The sequence below is a fragment of the Haemaphysalis longicornis genome, unplaced genomic scaffold, assembly GCF_048455015.1.
Source record: "Haemaphysalis longicornis isolate Haplotype H1 unplaced genomic scaffold, Haemaphysalis longicornis Haplotype H1 scaffold_18, whole genome shotgun sequence".
NCBI lineage: Eukaryota > Metazoa > Arthropoda > Arachnida > Ixodida > Ixodidae > Haemaphysalis > Haemaphysalis longicornis.
This window is the reverse complement of record NW_027526282.1, coordinates 3,550,832-3,568,464: the sequence shown is the minus strand read 5'-3', so window position 1 is coordinate 3,568,464 and position 17,633 is coordinate 3,550,832. Positions and strand designations below refer to the sequence as shown.

General features: G+C 47.9%; 1 protein-coding gene across 1 annotated transcript; it reads right to left on the bottom strand.

Moving 5' to 3' along the window:
- Nucleotides 1-3,146: 3,146 nt before the first annotated feature.
- On the bottom strand, nt 3,147-8,546 carry LOC144166541 (uncharacterized). Its single transcript, XM_077696040.1, has 3 exons — nt 8,126-8,546; nt 4,968-5,358; nt 3,147-4,321 (listed from the first exon to the last, which is right to left on the bottom strand). The coding sequence occupies exons 1-3, from the start codon at nt 8,279-8,281 to the stop codon at nt 3,588-3,590; spliced, it is 1,281 nt and encodes a 426-aa protein (XP_077552166.1). The 5' UTR covers nt 8,282-8,546; the 3' UTR covers nt 3,147-3,587.
- Between the last annotated feature and the right edge of the window lie 9,087 nt (nt 8,547-17,633).

Here is a 17,633-nt window from a genome sequence, read left to right as displayed (position 1 = left end):
TGCAGTGTCTCACGCTGCCAGCAAGACCCGCTAAGCTGTCAGCTCGGCCGAGAGGCCTGCACCACTATCATTACGAAGCACCGTTCGCTTTTTACAGCCACCTGGCTCTCCGTTTGTTCGGTTGACTGCTGCCCTTGGACACCAGCCATCTCATGGAAAAATTCATCGATGCAAGTTTGGGGGTCCTGGACGCAAACCCGCACTATCGTATCACGCAGGCTCACTTTTGGAAAAAATTCATCGATGCAAGTTTAGGGGTCCTGGAAGCAAATCCGCACTATCGTATCACGCAGGCCCACTTTAGCAAACGATGCAAACTACCCCTCAGGACTCCCTATGTATCGTTTAATGCACAATAAAGGTTGGAGTAGGCCACGGCTTCACAGCAGCATACTATTAATCACGCTCAAAATCAACGTACGTGGTAGACTAAACGCGTGCTTCGCTGCGCCTTCACGGGTGACTCGTACTGGGACGGATCGTCTGAAATGGGTTTTTATCACGGCCTCCATTCCTTGCACGGCTTGCTCCAGCGTTAATTTCAAGCAAGGGCAATATCCACAAATATAAAACGTTCTCACTGCGATGCAGGCCGCAGGGGTTTGAATTAGGGGCCTTGAGGTTTTGTACCGAAAACACATTTTTTATTGTTCTGAAAGCCGGAGCTGCAGCGCACATGCTGCCCTAATTTCCTGCCTTGTATGTTCCTGGAAAATTAAACATTAAGAGCCATCACTCCATTCAGCATTCACTATGTCACATCGACTTTTGTTGCGTTGAGACCGCTTTGTATGCGCTGGAAATTTGGCTCTCACAAATGCCTATTTTCCTTCCTAAAGCGTGGCTACGTCCAGAAATTTTGGTTGACGCGTTCGCCTCATCTTCATGCTTTCTAGGGTTGAATACTATCACTTGCCTTTTCTTTTGTAAGCAGTCTCGGTTTGGTACGTGTTAAGTGCAAGCAATCATAATAATAAAGAGAGTAAACAGCATCATCACCGTCGCCCAAACACTAATCTTAATCAGATTTCGCGCGCGTTGAGAAGGGGAGCCGTCTGCCAGAGACCTATTGTAACCCGAATGCAGCATCAACGTGTTAAACCTGTTGGTATTCCGACATTCATATTGTTACGTGGTGGCAGGACAGGCAACATGAACGATGAGACAGCCGAACGATGTATTTACACTATTTACACGATGTCGGCCATGAGGGAGCCCGCCCAGCTGGGTCCTCTTCTACGTCTTCTCGTAGTATGCCCCCCCCCCCCCCCCCCCCACCTCTTCCCCCGCTGTTGAAAGCGGCCGTGCCGGTCGACGGCGCGGTAGTAGGTTATGTGGTGAGGACGAAAGATGAGATGGCGATTTACAGTGAAGTCCTTGCCGCCACATAGGATGATGATGTCGGTGATAACTGGTCCCACGACACGATCTCGTCAAGGCACAGACGAAACGTCTGAGGTAGCCAGAACCACGTCGGACTACTGGGCTGGAAACACGGCATCTTGTGTTGGTCACGTATCGTCTCGTCTGGTCACGGCAGCACTGGATGGGCTGGTCACCGGCTGAGGACACAAGGCGGTGGGCGGGTCGAGTTCAGGTCGAGTAAGGGCTGGGGCTTCCGGCGTATCCCGCTTACCCTCGACGAGTGCGCTTGTGCCTAGACATTGCGAATCGATGACCAGGGTGGCGATGAACCGACCCGCACACTCCACCAAAATGTTACGTGGTGGCAGGACAGGCGACATGAACGATGAGACAGTCGAACGATGTATTTACACTATTTACACGATGTCGGCCATGAGGGAGCCCGTCCATCTGAGTCCTCTTCTACATCTTCTTGTAACAATATTATAGCCCTCACGAAAACTACGGTTCTCATTCTCACCACGGTCAATCTTAATCAGTGAAGACAGACGATTAAGAAGAAGAACCGTACGTCCGTGTCACGCGGTTCATAGCTCCCGCAGAACGCCAGTGCTGGGTGAAGAATCAACGGAAGAAACAGCACGTTGGACGAAGGCATCGGCTTCACGTTATTTCCGCGTCCGTTCGACCTTCTTCGCGCCTCGGCGCTCCTTCCACTCCCGTCCTTCTTCGGAGCGAACGACAAGCCTTTGCCCCATTGCTCGTTGACGGTGCTGTGAAAGCGCCGACTTCGCACAGGTGGCAGCACATGGAAATTTTTCACCTACATGCGGAGGAATTTTGAAACAGCCGTGTACAGCATTCCACACACATCGACCCTCACACACTGGCACCCTCCACGGTGACTCACATTGCACACTGGTCTGTACAGCGCGAGCTTTTTAAAGCCATGAGTCTGCTGTATTCCTCTCACACGGCCTTCTCAAGGCCGTGTGACATAGCACCTTCTCAAGGGGCCCACCTGTCTCTCTGATGGAACGGTCGACCTTCAAGATGTCCCAGGCCGCAAACACCCTACCTTCTACTACCGCATCCCCCGTATGACGTAGAGTCCACCTGCCCAAATAAAAGCTCTCTCGGCCATTTGCAGCTTCGTTGTTAAAAGAGGGCAGCCGTTGGTTGCGAACGTCGGTATGCCCCAGCCTCACGTCGCCATTGCCCGTGACGCGTCATGTTGCCGCGAACAGCACACAAACGCTCCAACCAGCGAAGCGGAGATATGCAGTCACAACGGAAGACACGCTTTTCGAGAATGTCCCGTCATAGAACGAGCGCCGCTGCGTTGTTGCTTGGCTCGTACCAGTGCGGCATCGCGAACCAAACTACTCCACCGCGAATCACGCTATAGATTTTACTCTTAGTCTAGATATACCCACATAAAGATCTCCGAAACCGCAACGGGGGTGATAGCGTCCTTAGCGACACACGCAGATCTTATAATCTCTGGACGTTTTCCGGAGACGTGCGGGGTAATGTGTACACCGAGGAGGTGCGCTAGTAGCAGAGTCTCCAGGGTGTTAATGGGCGACACGCATGCAATAAAAGAAAAATACACAAATACGACTGTTCGCAGTAGTTATCATTTACGTTAGTATTGATCTGGCGTAAGACTGGTAATAGCACTTTTTCTGACGTCTGTGTTCTTCGGTTGTAACGCTATAAAACAAGCTAACAGCAGATATAAAGAAATAAAACAACACAAAGCGTTGAGTAAACGTCCCAGAGTTTATTTCTTTATAAAATTTGCTCCATCTCTTACTACTGTTACAGCATCTAGTCAAAGACACACTCATACGCAACGACTCACGCGAGGTAATATTAATAAACACATCACCTTCAAATCTCAGTAAATATTCCCCAAAACAGCCAAAAATATGCACAAAAAGGGCCCAGCTATTCAATTGTCCAAGCAGCAAATATAAACCGGGACAACTCAGTATTTTCTCCCATTGGTAGCTTTACCAGAAAGCATCGTGGCGTAAGTATGGCAAGTTAGTCTTTTGACGCCGGGAGAGAATTACGGTCTCTAAACTAAGAAGAAAACACGCTCATTCTTGAGGATCAGCTCCTTAAATAAGTAGGCCGCATGGCAGTTCACCGAAACTTTACAGTCTGGAAATGAGTGGGAAAACACTTCCGCAACAGCGTTCCGGATACACCGGCTACGACGTGCATTTAAAGGCAGCGGTGAATTCTGGCAGGCGTGCTACATAATTGCACGCTGAGGCTGCTGCGGGATCTCCGCACGTCATCAGGCATAGCCTCCGGAAGAACAGTTGCATTTTCGCTACCGCCTCTGCTTCCGGTGTAACCCTCACGCTCTCCGTCGTCCGTGGCCCGGTTGAAAACGCCTTCGTTTCTAGCTTCCCAGTGTTCCGTTTCATAGCTGTGCAAGCAGCGAGGGCCACTTTGGCCGCCCACGGTACCAGAAGCGAATTCCCGAGATAAGCATCGATGGATCCATTCTTGAGCCCATCGGTGCCGGCCATCGCATGATCACGTTCTTGCGGAAAACAGCCGTGGCAAGAAGAAACAAACTGTTCCGATTGCTCTTGGCCGCCCGAAAGCGTGCCTTGAGCCCAAGCCGCTAAGAGCGGTACTCCAACCGTGGGTATGTCCAGACAGGGCTCCGAGGCTCCGACATTCATGAGGTCTTCAGTCAAGTATATGGAAGGCACGACCAGCGTCCCGTTGTGGAAGTCAATGGCGCACAGAACTTGGTGAACCTGCCCGTGTGCACTACCGTGTGTGCCCATCCAACTTTCTTCTGTGGAGTCGACGAACCTGGTCTGTCTGCTGAGCAAAATAACGTTTCCAATGAAGTCCTCGCTGGACAGCCGTGCCACAGAGACGTTCTTGTCGTCACCGCAAGCAGTTACGTTTCCGTTCGACGAGCCTGCATCACAAGCGACAGGGGTTAAACAAAAATCGGGTTCAACGACCCCCGAGTGATTGGGACAGAGGTGAATACCTGCAGGAACAAGCCCGCGCGGTGACATATCAAAGCAAGCATAAACGGCGCGCCTCTGCAAAAAGGCAGTGCGGCTGCATGTCGAAGATAAATGTTGATTGATTGTAGGGTTTTACGCGCCGACGCAACGGAGGCGATGAGGCGCGCCGTAGTGGAGGGCTCCGGATTAATTTTGACCACCTGGGGATCTTTAACGTGCGCCGAAATCTCGTACACACGGGCGTTTTTGCTTTTCGCCTCCATCAGAAAAGTGGCCGCCGCGGCTGGGAATCGAACCCGCGACCTCGTGCTCAGCAGCGCAACGCCTTAGCCACTGAGCCACCGCGGCGGGTCTGTCGAAGATAAATGTTGCATATATGTATAGCATCAAACTTTTGCAGTTTTTTACACCTCGCTCACACACTTACCTATATGCTCTTGTGTAGGGATCACCCTGCCACATCGTATCACTCCGATAAACACCGCCTGAAATACACTTCCCAGATCTCTCTGCGTATGCGATGTATACTGTGGAACTTCGTAGGCGCAAGCGTGCGATGTGTACAAATTTCACTTCAAAATGTGAACTCACCGGTTGTTCTCACAATGAACTCGGCCGCTGTTCCGCTGCTGTTCATTCCCGCGATGCTGCTTCCACCAGCAACCGGCGCTTTGAGCACGCCCTTGATGGCCGCGACCATTTCCTCCAGGCGCAGCCGCGCCCGCATCGTCTCCAGTGTGGCGGAAACCCAGAGCGGGAAGTGGCCCGGGAAGCGGCTCTCCGTCGCCCGCAGACAGGTGGGAAGGACGAGATCGTCACGGTCAATCCCACGGGCGCCCAGATGGGCCGGGACAAACCTGACCACCTGGGCCACCGGCAGCAGCAGAGTGTACAGAGACGCTAATCGCAAACTAGTTGAACCCAAGAGGCTCAAGGTGGCTCGCACCACGGTGAGACGACGCACGTGGAACGAAGGTGGGGCCTGCAAAAAAGCGAAAACAAGGAAAAACCAAAAACTCAATTCTTACTCATGAACAGAAGTGACATACGGCCCTGGCAGACCTGATGTCTACCCTGCAGATTCTTTTAAACTTTAGCCTTGTCACTTCCATAAGAAGTGATACATTGTGCGGAGAACATCAAATCCGCCACATTTACAGAGATGGATCAAGGTTAACCAATCGGAGTGCACTACGCACTAACTGGGGCATACAGCCTTTAGAGATACAGGTGTTTCGAGTTACTTGCAGTTTCATGCGGGCTGCTTGTGGATTTCCGGGTAGTATACGCATGACATCGAACAACTGTCAAATGTGGACAAATAAAGTGCATACGTATGGTGAGGTATTTCGTTTGTTAATAGCTTCCTCGTTGTAACACGCCGAAGAATGTGCACCGTAGCACGAAGTGCGAAGAAATACGCTCTAGTGAAACATGCGACCGGTCTAAAATTAGGTCAGAATTGGCTTGCTGGGTTTTTTTGTGTTTGCCGCAGAAGTTGCGGTGGCAGTTAGCAGTGAATCTTGCGTAAAAGTATACGTTTGCGTGCGGGAATTTATTTTCTGCCAGATTTATTTACTCCACAGTATATAGCTATGGTGCGGATTTTTTTTTCTGGTACAGTAATTGTTCCAAACACGAGGAAGCCTGAAATGACGCCGATTGCAGCTAGTCGGAAATTACCCTGGATTTTAGTGGAGCAACAACTAACTTTCGAACAGTTGCTAGGGTTATCCCTTTTATTGTCTCAGAAGATGATAATATAATGATTAATCCTTATATTTGAGGTGCAATCAGAAAGCTAGAGGCACTGGTACAAGATTCTAGGTATTAGCTGGGATACCTGATGTCCGCCGATGTACTTATTTGCAAGATTACGTTATCGGTACAGTAGCTGTATATAGAAGTAATGTGCCTTCCTTTACCATCCCATATTTAGTCGGATCTACAATATACGACTTCGAGAGTATGAGGTGGGAGAGTAGGTAGCATATCGTTATTTCAGCGTAAGTTCAAAGACCCATGCGGGGAGAAAAATGTGGGAAAATAATCTGTCACTTTTCCAATGGAGGGGCTGCCCCAAGCTAAACCACGATTGTCAGGCAACCCTTATAGAAAAAAAGGTAGTTTATGCGGTCAAGATTATGTTATTCAAGTATAACTGATTTAATTTGGCTTGATTTGGGTGGAGGTCGAACTTCTGAGTGATACCTGAGACATCAGAAACGTACTATAAAAGATTTTTGAGGTCTGCTAGGATTATGGTATCGCACAAGGAACCCGTCGAGAAGACTTGAGGAGAGCAATAAAGCTTGACTTTGGGCTAGTTGGGTATACATGACACCTTGAAAAACAGCGCGAAAAACCTCTGACGTAGAGAGGGTAAACAGACACGAGCGCTGACGAGCAACTGGTTAAATTTTATTAAAGTTGGCAACAAATAGAAGAAAAGAAAATGTTGATACGCCAGTAAAAACGAGATAAACAAACAGCTTAAAGGGGCGTCGGCAGTAAAAGTTGACAAAACACACACAAATTTCTGTTTATCCGGCCAGATAAGCAATCTCGCGCTCAAGGAGTGCCACCGAAGGCGAACTCACGCAATCCTCCCCCTTAGTGGCTATGACTGAAGCCTCAATGATTTCGCGGGATCGGGCGTCACGATATCGTTTTAAAATGCGGGTTTCGTTGAGCTTGGGGTAGCAATTTTTGCAATTCTTGCAGTGTAAGGCTAGATTGCTACCTGTTCCTGTGCGCATGTTATTTGCGTGCTCACGAAGACGGTCGCTGACGCACCTGCCACTCTGGCCGACGTAGACTCGCCCGCACGAAAGTTGGATCTCGTATTGCATTCCACGTATTTTACATACTGTTTTTCATGCTTCTTCCCACAAGCAGTCCTGGGATCCTTTCCGTCATTCATCATGGCACACAAGGTGGCTAGTTTGTTGGGCACTGAAAAAACTGTCCGCACCTCTGCCTTGTCTCCTATCTTCTTCATGATGAGGAGAAGCTTGGACAGCCAGGTCAGCAGACTCAATTTAGCAGGGTATCCCAGGCCATTGCTGCGCAGCTCAGCGAAAACCATTTTGAAACGGGTGAATTCCAACGGGACTACGAAAAGGTCTCTAGAGAATGCCAGGGGCCGCCTCAACGTCATCCCCTACGTACACGCCGTGTCATACCCCCGTGTCATACCCTCTCCACGTCCGAGTTTTTTCGCGCTGTTTTTCAAGGTGACTTGAGGAGAGATGCAATTGTTAAGGATGTGCGGAGTGTGTGCTGCATTGTTGAAAAGTTAGTAACTGAAGATTTTACAGGTGCGGGGTAAAGGGGGAATATTTGGGGGCGCTGCTCTTTGTATTGCGTCATCATGCATTTTCCTCTCGATTAATTTATATTTTAGGTGTTGTGTAAGGTGTACACAAAGGAGGAGGTTTCATGGGGGTATCCAGTGTAGGGAAAGAGAATTCGCACACCTTAACCGCTGTATGAGCGGGTATGAGCGGCTTGGCTGCAAAGGATACGGCCTCCTGATGACGAAGGACCCAAAGCCACCTATTTGATGCATACATCGCAGCTACCTTATCAAATTTAATCAAGATGCTATTTCTGAGTGTAATGAAGTACGATACCATTGCTCTTTAAGGATACTCGCGGCATGTTTACAGTTTTGATGTGAGGTATATTCATTTGTATACTATAGTTAAAGTGCTAGCCTTGTTGAGAAACATGTGTCGTTCACTCACTTTCACTGCACCCGCCACCGTTTCATTATCTCGGGCTGCTTCGACAGTTGTGTTCCAGGACAGGCTTTCCAGCGGGTGAGGCAAGTCCTTGACCGAGACGGTCGTGAACACTTCTGAATGGGGAGGCTTCCATGCTTCGCTCCTTAGGACTTCCATAGCAGCGTCCAGTTCGGTGATGCTCGGCACGGACAAATTGAGCTGTAGCTCGCTGAGCGCGGTTGTCACGAGTCGGGCTCTGGCGTTGTCCGCTGCGCTCTGGTCATTTCCGGGGTATTCAGTGGAGTGCCTAATCGTTTCACCAATATCCAGGAAGATGTCTCGATTGGTTATACCTGGTCGAATACTGACCACTGATGTCAAGCCCGTGCGAAGACAGGCGTTGACGACAAAAGACACCAGCTCCTGGAAAGTGCTCGGTCTCAGCCACACTACAGGGTCGATGCCAATCTGCAATGGAAACGTTCACGGAAATGCTGTTGCTTTATAGCAATGAAGCCTTACGTAATTAGGGCAAATACTTCTTCAACTGATGTTGTCAGATAGGTTATTTAGATTAAAAAACACCAAATCGAATTGGTCAGTGTAGGAAATCGGTGTTGCGGTACGTAGATATTTCGGACAGACATGTTTCTGTAAGAACTCGATGCTCGGTGTGTTGGGTGCGGTCTAAGAACATTATAAGTAGCATAAATAACCGACATACCAGGACGAAGACACCGCTCCGTAGCGCCTGTCCGGTTCATGTTTCTTGTGTGTCGTTTATTTGCGCTGCTTATCATGTTCTTGAATATTATTAGAACACCTTAGAATGTGGAAGACCATGCATGCACGCAAAACTTAAAAATTAGCGCGTTGTAATATTTTCTGCTGTACGCAATGTATTCTACTTCATTCTGCCGGAGTAAGGGCCGCCCATTGGGTTGACGTGAAAGAATTTCCTACTTACAGACTTTAGTCACAGCAAAAAGTTTTTTGGCCAGCGCACTGAAAAATCTAAATATCACTCACGCTGCACGTTTGCAAGCAATAGGAATAAATTGTTTTTTTCGGGTACTCTTCTACGGCAGACACATGAGAATGCACACGACGTCGGGGCTCTTAACACGCATGCTGTGTTTCGGCAAATGTTTCTTGGGCGGGGGTTAGAGGAGAGGCGGAATAGGGGTAGAAGGAGGAGAATGAAGGAAGGAAGGGGAAGTGCATAGAATGTGAGGGAAAGAAAGGAGGGATGGGAAGAGGAATAGAGGGTAAACGGGATGTAGAAATGGTGAGGGGACGACAGAGGAGGAGGACAAGCCGAGGGGCAGATAAGCAGTGGTAAAGAAACAATCGTTGTTTACGGCTCACTTATTTTATTACGGAAGTTTTGCTATCCATCATAAGGAACTTTATTTTTTGGTTGCTGCACTTTCACTGCAAGAAATTTATTTGCAAACACCATTGTAGCTTAGAATTAGTTGTTTTTCAAAGTTGGAATCAGAGAGGACGAACTGGAGGACAACACAGCCGAAACAATCTTTCAATGTCAACTTAATTTATTTTCGCCTACAATGCCGTCTCTTGACCGCCCTGCGCAGTGAGAGAGAATGGAAAAAAGACATCCCCCTCGCGAGGGGCACGATCAAATGCACAGCATTTCCGAGGGGGTGCGCCGGCAAGTCGTATCTCTTGATCGCGGGACCCGTGTCGCCATCTTTTGGAGGCGCGGGACAACTTGTGGCGCTTTCGAAACAAACGAGAAATGAGTGAAGGATATAAGGCGCGTTCGGTGCATCGAAATCTGTGTCGGTTTCGTGGCTCGGTCGGTAGGGCGCCGGGCACCTTGCGCTCCGGAACGCCCGCGGCGTCATGGGTTCGAAACCGGGCGCCGGAAACTGTTATTTCTTCCTGGCTGCGGACTACGACAAGGCGCGCCTGCGGACTACGGCAAGGCGCGCATGCGGACTACGACAAGACGCGCATGCGGACTACGACAAGGCGCGCATGCGGACTACGACAAGGCACGCCAACGCCGCGTGACATTGTGAGTTACTAAAATGCTATGCATTTAAAAGGTGGAGTGGGGTAGAGGGAGGTGAAAAAAAAGGCCGCCTATCGGCTCCTTGCGTTGCAAATGTCGACGAAAGACGGTAGTCGACTCTCGCCCCTGCCGTGTAAAACGCCTCCCATCTCTTTCCCACTCACCTCTCATGCTGTTCCTCTGCAGTCTCAGTCCTCCCAAGATAACAGGCTAGATGCTTGCTCAAGTAAATTTGTCCCGCTGCCGTATGGCGGAGACGCGCGTGAGTTGAGACACCATACTACACATTTTATAGAACCACGTTACCTGATCTACGCACGTTCCAAGCGGAATTTGGAATCTATCTATATGGAACCTTTCGTTGCTGTTGCAGTCTGATTTTTGAAAATTGCGCCAGGAGCTGTAGTGGCGAGGGCAACAGCAGGCGACAATTTTTTGCAGTTGATGCGGTATTTCATTTGATATCGCCAAAAACAATCATCCATGAATTTTTAAATAAAGGAACACTGCAAATATCACGTATGTATTGATTTTGTGCCTCACATTTGTGTAATGTTTTGTTCTTGTTCTAAAATGGTTACAAGTATGAAGATTGCCGCTGGACTTGGACGTTTAGATTTTGCTGTGGGCATATCAGACTATTCAGCAGATTCAATTTAACTTTGGCCGGGTGGCTGAATCGAGACGCCGACAGACAGACAGACAGACACAGATAGACAGACGACATATAGAGACACCAAAATTTTTGCTTTTAAGTAGCCCAGGAAAGACTATCGTCTTTAAAAAATTGGAGCATGAGAGGCAGGAGGGTGATATAGAAGTACAGCGTAGTAGGGACGCTACGTGCACGGTGCGGCAGAAGCGTTTCCGTATATTGGCGGTGTTCCACTCTTTGTATCTTAGGCCGGGTTCAGACTGTTGTCGCAACTGTCGTAATAACTTTTACGAATGACGTCATTTTACGTCTCAGCCAACCGAACTGCGTGACCCACCATTTTTTTTACGTCCATAGACCACTATATGGCTTTTGCGTCGGTAGTCTGAACATAGCCTTAGGCTGAGTTCAGACTGTTGCCGCAGCTGTCGTAATAACTTTAAAGAATGACGTCATTTCACGTCTCGGCCGACTGAAATGTGTGAAACGCCGGTTTTTTACGTCCACAGATCACGGTATGGTTTTAGCGTCGGTAGTCTGAACATAGCATTAGAGCCGGATTCTCGGGATACGGCACGGTACCCGCTGCGGTGGCTCAGTGGCTAAGGCGTTGCAATGCTGAGCACGAGGTCGGGGGTTCGATTCCCGGCCGTGGCGGCCGCTTTTCTGATGGAGGCGAAAAGCAAAAACGCCCGTGTGTACGAGATTTCGGCGCACGTTAAAGATCCCATACGGCACGCCTCATCGCCTGCTTTGCGTCGGCGCGTTAAACCCTACAATCAATCATCGGGATACGGCACGGTGCATATCGAGATAACGGGAAAAAATGCGTACTGTTGATACTTAAGGTGGCCACCTAAAAATGATTGCTATCAATTCAGGAAATAACTAGTTTCCAGTTTCATCTTGCATGCTTATCCCTGAACGATACGCGTAGGACGCCGCGGCACCATCGCCTGCAGCATAAGATAGCACTTTTAAATGCCGCACTTACTTGTAACAGTATTCTTCGAAGGGATAAAGTCGGTGGATGACGCGCGAACTGAAGGCAGCTGACGTAAAAGTCGGCCATCATGCGGCTCGCACCGGGACAGGGAACGGGCGGAGGCCGCTGCGCTTGAGCACCGCTTGCGTCGGCGCCGGACACCATGCGCTTCAGTGCACGGTTGATGCTGACCAAGAAGTTGTGGTGGTTCTCAGCAGCATAGCTGAGTCGTGCGGGATTGTCCGCTCGCCACCGGCCACACACGTGCCTGCAGTGCAGAGAACGCCGTTCGATCGCCACCTCCCCACTACCTTTTGGGAACTCACACGAGTTTCCATGGGACGCAAAACGAATTAGGAGCGAGTGGCAGAAACGGAGGGGACCTATATCCCTAAACATCTTATTTTTTGTCATTTTAAGACTCTTCAATTGCGCTATCACACCCTGGTATTCACGCCTAAAAGATTACGAAAGCTTTTCTTAGATGTTTCAAGTGTGAACACTTGACGTTCACTTTCAACCATTGTTTGAGCTTAGTTTGTGCAACTGTGGTTCATTAGTATGGGCAGGGTCCTTATTAGGTTATCTAAATAGTCCACAACAGACTGTTCCGAAAGTTGTTGAAGAACTGCGCAGCATACGAAGACTCAATCGTGTGAAACGCGTTCTCTGTGAAGGATCGGTGCTTTAACTCTCTTCATGACGGTTGTATGGGGTGACCGGCCATAGTTTATTTAAGCCAGTCATCGGCGCACCGCTGCTCGAATGATTAGATTAGAGAATGTTGATGTTCTCTTAACTTCTTTGATCAGTAGAGAACGAATGGACATTCATCACGAAATGGAATAAGGCTTCGACAATTCACCTGTAGGCGGAGCTTTCCAGATCATCACAATTATTTCAGAAGCGATTACTCTGCAGATATTTACTGTAGTACAAACTAACTTCATACAGGCAATATGAATAGTGTAAGGTTGGTTTTTACGCAGTGTCAAGTTTGGCTAGTGGCTTTTCCAGGTTCGAGATATGAAAACGATCACATTGAAATGAATTGGAAATAACTTTTTACTGTAAATTACCCAAAGTGTACAACGTTTTGCATAGCCTTTTTAGAATGTTTATACCCAATTGAATGCCCTGCTTTATGCGAAATATTATTTTCATGCAATGTTTGCACTAGGTTTCTGAGTGGTAGTAATTTTGAGTGAGAAGGCAGAGGATGAATGCATTTAGATCCCATGAACCCAATAAAATTCAACATGCCGATGGGATGCCGAAATTGAGTTGATATGGGGTAGGTTTAAGAGTATTTGCATTGGAAAGAGAGTTACGAGCTATTGCCCGTAACCACGCGCACAACTGTTCCCCTTTTCAGAGTTCTGAGATCACCGATGACTGCAACATTATTCATAAGTGTGCGGCTGTTTGGCACTCATGCGCCAGTAGCTTTTCCTGTTGGTGTGGCGGTTTTGTCTTATTGCAACATGTTCCTAAACATGACGTGGGTTTTGAAACAAGAAAAATAATTGCAGCAGTGCACGTGGATCATGCGTCAGATGTGCCAAGCGTTTTGTTTGCGATGGAAATGTTGATATGTTTGGGAATTACTTTAGGTATGCTTGCTGGACATTTAGGCATGGGAAATAGGAAAAATTCTTATAAAAGACCAGTGTTGTAACTCCTTATTGTCACTAATAGACGTAATGTACTGGTACTGTATATAAGGCCTGTTAGTGTGTTTTCCTCTAATAGGTCTTTTGGTGGGTACAGTCAAACCCGGTTATAGTGAACTGCAATATACACCGCGATTGGTTGGATATACCCAATAGTTCGATATAGCCGAACCTGTCTATGAGTTTTTGTGTTACGAGTTCGAAATACGCGGGACACCCCCCCCCCCTCCTTGACATTCCCACGTAGAGAAACAAACGCATAAATTATGCCATTACCTTACAAAAAACAATCCATTTATTGCATGGACTAAAGCTACTTTCCACCTCAACTGCCTAATTCACAAAAAAACGGTGATTGTTGCTTTCACTTTCGTTTTGGCGGAGACGTCGTTTGCGCCATTTCAAATCCGTGTCCTTCAATATCGAAGTAAAATTCGCAGAGCACATCGACTGGCGAAAGCGCTTCGTTAACCTTTATTAAAGCACCAAAGGGACCGAGGATGTCCCTTGGGACATTGTAAGTTTCTTCAGTGCTTTCAGCAGCACCAGCTGCCATGACATCAGTGACGCTGTCTGTGCCTGAGGGGCTCACAGTGACGGAAAAGTCGTCGTTGACACTAAGGAAATCCTCCAGGACACTCATTTAGGCACAGCATCTGGAACGTTGGTGAGCTCTTCGCGCAGTTCGCCGATGATGCCGTCTTGGTCCGGACTCGCTGACTGGATGTCATCCGTCGTGAATCCCGCGCGTCGGAAACAGTTACGGGAGGTGCCAGGCGTCACGTCGCTCCATGCGAGGCTCAACGTCTCAATCGTGGACAATAAGCATCTCAATCGCCGCTCCGAGACATTGCATTTCGGTGGCAATTGCAGGCGCGCCGAGTTCGATATATCCGATGTGAACTTCGTTATAAGGAATATGCTTCGCAATTTCTTGGGCTGTAACTAGTTACTAGTAACGTGTTACCGGTAACAATTTACTTTTTCAGTAACTTGTAACTGTAACTAGTTACTTTTAAGTCAGAGGAACTTGTAACTGTAACACTGTTACTTTTTATGGAGTAACTGTAACAAGAAATACCGTTACAATTACTTCATTCCTAAAAATATTATTAAACAGCAACAGTCGTTAACGGCGATGTACTATTATGAGCAATATGAAAGGGAACACAGGAACGCGTAGAAACACCCTCAGACCCAGATATGAGTGATACGCAGCGGCTGCAGCCGGAAACAAAGTGGAAAGGGGGACGCTGTTCTAACAACTGTTCCTATTCCCGCTGTGCCTCTTATCGACTTTTGGACGATACTATATTATCGGCAAAATGACCTAAGCTGCTGCCTTTTTAGAAATGCCAGCGTGGTGGGAGTGCCAACAGTGAGTGAAAGAGCGCCCTCCTGTCCCCCTATGTTTTTCAGAGCGCCATTCGCGTATCGCTCCGAGTCTGTTTCGAGGCTGTTTTCCACGCGTTCCTGTGTTCCCTTTCATATTGCTCACAATAGTACAGTTTGCGCTTTCCACTTTTTAGGAAATCCGCCGCGGTGGCTCAGTGGCTAAGGCGTTGCGCTGCTGAGCACGAGGTCCGATTAAAACCCGCGGGTCCGAATCGAACCCGCCTGAGCACGAGGCGGGTTCGATTCCCGGCCGCGGCGGCCGCTTTTCTGATGGAGGCGAAAAGCAAAAACGCCCGTGTGTACGAGATTTCGGCGCACGTTAAAGATCCCTAGGTGGTCAAAATTAATCAGGAGCCCTCCACTACGGCGCGCCTCATCGCCTGCGTTGCGTCGGCGCGTTAAAACCATACAATCAATCAATCAATCAATCAATCAATCAATCAATCAATCAATCAATCAATCAATCAATCAATCAATCAATCAATCAATCAATCAATCAATCAATCAATCAATCAATCAATCAATCAATCAATCAATCAATCAATCAATCAATCAATCAATCAATCAATCAATCAATCAATCAATCAATCAATCAATCAATCAATCAATCAATCAATCAATCAATCAATCAATCAATCAATCAATCAATCAATCAATCAATCAATCAATCAATCAATCAATCAATCAATCAATCAATCAATCAATCAATCAATCAATCAATCAATCAATCAATCAATCAATCAATCAATCAATCAATCAATCAATCAATCAATCAATCAATCACTTTTTAGGACTTTCTTCTGTAGAGCCTTCGTCTAATTCATGTATGCCAGCTCACTCCTTTAGCATGGTGAAAAACAGCTGGACTAGAAATGTTTAGGCGTGCACGTGTGCGTGGGGTCCCACGCGGTCAGTTAAGGCTCGAAATTGTTAAGTATCAGCAGCAGCATTTCCCTCAGCAGGGCGATGTTGCTCTGACCCAGACCATAATTAACGCTGCGACACGCGCCTAAGCGCACGTGGGCGCATGTTGAGTACGATGCGCGGCTGCACCATTTTTGCCACATCTGGAGCGCAGTAAAAGTGTTTGACACAAAGGCGAACAGAAAAAAAAAAAAACATCCACAAACACCGCACAACGTACTGAATCCTTTGCACTTTCGCGGAAGTCTGGAAAACTCCGTTCAATGCATCGCCTTATCATTAGCGACGTGCAGCCCCGTTTGCGGGGTCATAAAATTCTGCGGCGAGTCTCTCGGCGTCCCCGCGCTCGTCCAGCCCTGTGAACACTGGAGAGTGTTTGATTCACAAGTCGCAGTTGCTTGCGACCGCTGTGTGCTTTTGAGACCCCTGGCCGTGTTTGGGACCACGTGTTTGGAACCCCTAGTCTGGAGGATTCGTCGAGCTGTCAACACTGCCCGTACGAGGTCGAGGAAGTAATGAATTCCCCGCCCCTTCACACATACGACGACCCCAACACACCACCCAGCATCTTGGTCGGCAGACACCTGACCACACTGCCGCTGCACGAGGAAATATTCTTGGAAAGCCTCGTGACTTCGTTTCCAGAGCTGGGGCAGAAACGAATACTGTAGCTACATCTGTTTCTGAATGTTGGGCGCAAAGAATACTTGGGCGAGCTTCGTTCGGCCGACGCCTCAAAGCAAACGAAGGGAGCGGGCTCCGGGATCGAGGACGTGGTTGCTGTGAAAGGCTGGGATTGGGAGAAGAGTGTTTTCCGGTCGAGGCGACAAAAATCGCCTTTGTGAGGACACGGGGCGCAGGAAAAAACAAACAGTAAAGCGTCCAGTTTAGTTTCTATTCCCTTTGGAAATAACCTTGGCTCATTCCGGGGGTGGGGGTGGCTGGGGGTTGGGGCGGGGGAACAACCCCGAGGGCCTAAGGACAAACGTCGCTACGGCAGTATATCTCAAATTGGTCTCCGTCTCCGACGACAAATACGTAATAAAATGCTAACGCAGCGCTTTTTTTAGTATCTTTCAAAAACACCTCGACAACCGAAGTACTTCCACATCTGTTTCCATTTTTCCTCCGAAGGGCCTTCCCGGGTTCCACCACCTCCTTCCCCTTTTCCCCCTTCACCCGCACTATGCAAGGCGGTCAAACGACGACACTGTAGGTGAAAATAAATTTAGTTGACATTGATTGTTTCGTCTGTTGTCCTCAACCTCGGTATAGTATAAGTTTGGCCTCCGCGTTCGTACTTTTTCTAAACGTTTGGCAGCCATTTCTGTCGACACAGAGCAAGTGCAACCGCTGCCTGGGCCCCCATGCCTTCGTACGTTTCTATTTAATAAGCTAAATCTTGTTATCTAATAATTACTTTCATACAGTAACGGAAAAGTAACGACGTTACTTTTTTATAGTAACTGTAACTGTAACTAGTTACTTTTGGAAACTTTGCAACTGTAACTCAGAGTTACTTTTTTGGGTTAAGTAACTGTAACACTGTTACTTTTTTTCGGTAACCTGCCCATGACTTGCATGCATTTCGTAACGGATTTGCTTTTGTTCGATACAGCGCATCATTCGCTCTATCCGGGTTCGTTATAATCGGGTTTGACTGCATTACCGTCATAAGTGTCGTTCTACTGGTGCAAAGAGCAAGTTCAAACAAAGCAATTGAATGGGGTACACAATTGGTTAGAAACTACCATGCAACACATGCAAAAATTCCTGTGTCAGGCACAAATCAGGCTAAATAATTTTATCCTGCACAAGAGAGTCATTTGATCACGAACAATAAACGAATAAATTAA

What these genes read in the sequence shown, in the direction of transcription:
- LOC144166541 (XM_077696040.1), bottom strand. Translation starts at nt 8,281, where the DNA reads ATGGAAGTCCTAAGGAGCGAAGCATGGAAGCCTCCCCATTCAGAAGTG. An exon ending in CGGTGGCGGGTGCAGTGAAA is followed by an intron (nt 5,359 to 8,125) that starts GTGAGTGAACGA and finishes GCTTTTTTGCAG; the next exon opens with GCCCCACCTTCGTTCCACGT. An exon ending in GTTCATTGTGAGAACAACCG is followed by an intron (nt 4,322 to 4,967) that starts GTGAGTTCACAT and finishes CTTGTGATGCAG; the next exon opens with GCTCGTCGAACGGAAACGTA.